The 795-nt window shown below is 55.7% G+C and overlaps 1 protein-coding gene across 1 annotated transcript in view; it reads right to left on the minus strand.

Moving 5' to 3' along the window:
• Nucleotides 1–241, minus strand: part of PTGFRN (prostaglandin F2 receptor inhibitor) — a 51,393-nt gene extending 51,152 nt beyond the window's left edge. Inside the window, exon 1 of the mRNA XM_077479495.1 lies at nucleotides 158–241. Within this exon, the coding sequence (XP_077335621.1) occupies nucleotides 158–209 (52 nt within the window). The 5' untranslated portion in view covers nucleotides 210–241. The remainder of the gene's footprint in view (nucleotides 1–157) is intronic.
• Between the last annotated feature and the right edge of the window lie 554 nt (nucleotides 242–795).

Here is a 795-nt window from a genome sequence, read left to right on the forward strand (position 1 = left end):
GGTAGAGGGGGCGGGCAGTGAAGTACTGATAGCGGTGATAACAAAGCCGATTGGTCGGGGGGGTAAATCTCAGTTATAGTCTCCCTTCCCCCTCCCCGGTGAGATATAACGATGGCGCCCCCCTCCCCCCGGTCCCGCGCTCCCCTCCCCCACTCACCGATCAGGGTCGGAGCGATGATCAGTAGCGGGCGGCAGTCCGGAGATCTCATGGTGACTGTCCGAGCTCCGCCCACCCGCCCCGCCTCATCCCCTGCACCCCGCCCCTAGCCCGACGTCACCGCCCGGAGGGCGGAAACTCTCACCTGTCCGGTCCCCGCCCCCTGTAGCCGCTCACCTGAGATCGCATTTCATTGGCCTTCCCCCACCATAGAGAGCAGACCCCCGCCCCCTCCTCCTCCGCTCCACACGGGATGGGGGGGGGGGCTCTCTGTTAAAAGTCTCCTTTCCCCCCCCCCACCATTCCAATATAATAAACATATATATATACAGTGCCCTGCAAAAGTATTCACCCCCCTCCCCTCCCCCTCGGCTTTTTACCTATTTAGTTACATTACAGCCTTTATTCTTTCATGTGAATTCTGCGATGATCAGAGCTCAGTAGTGAGAGGCGGGAAGTCAAATAAGAGAAATAGAAACATAAAACAATTTTCCAGCAATAATAATCTGGTAGTTGCTCTGTGTGTGTATATAGATTCACCCCCCTGTGTTGTGGGGCCCATAAACACCAATTCCCATCAGAAGTCACATGATTGGTGAAGTGACCTCCACCTGCGTGCGATCTAAGTGTCACATGAC

Source organism: Lithobates pipiens, unplaced genomic scaffold (assembly GCF_037356315.1).
Source record: "Lithobates pipiens isolate NorthernLeopardFrog02 unplaced genomic scaffold, aLitPip1_a1.2 Scaffold_16, whole genome shotgun sequence".
NCBI lineage: Eukaryota > Metazoa > Chordata > Amphibia > Anura > Ranidae > Lithobates > Lithobates pipiens.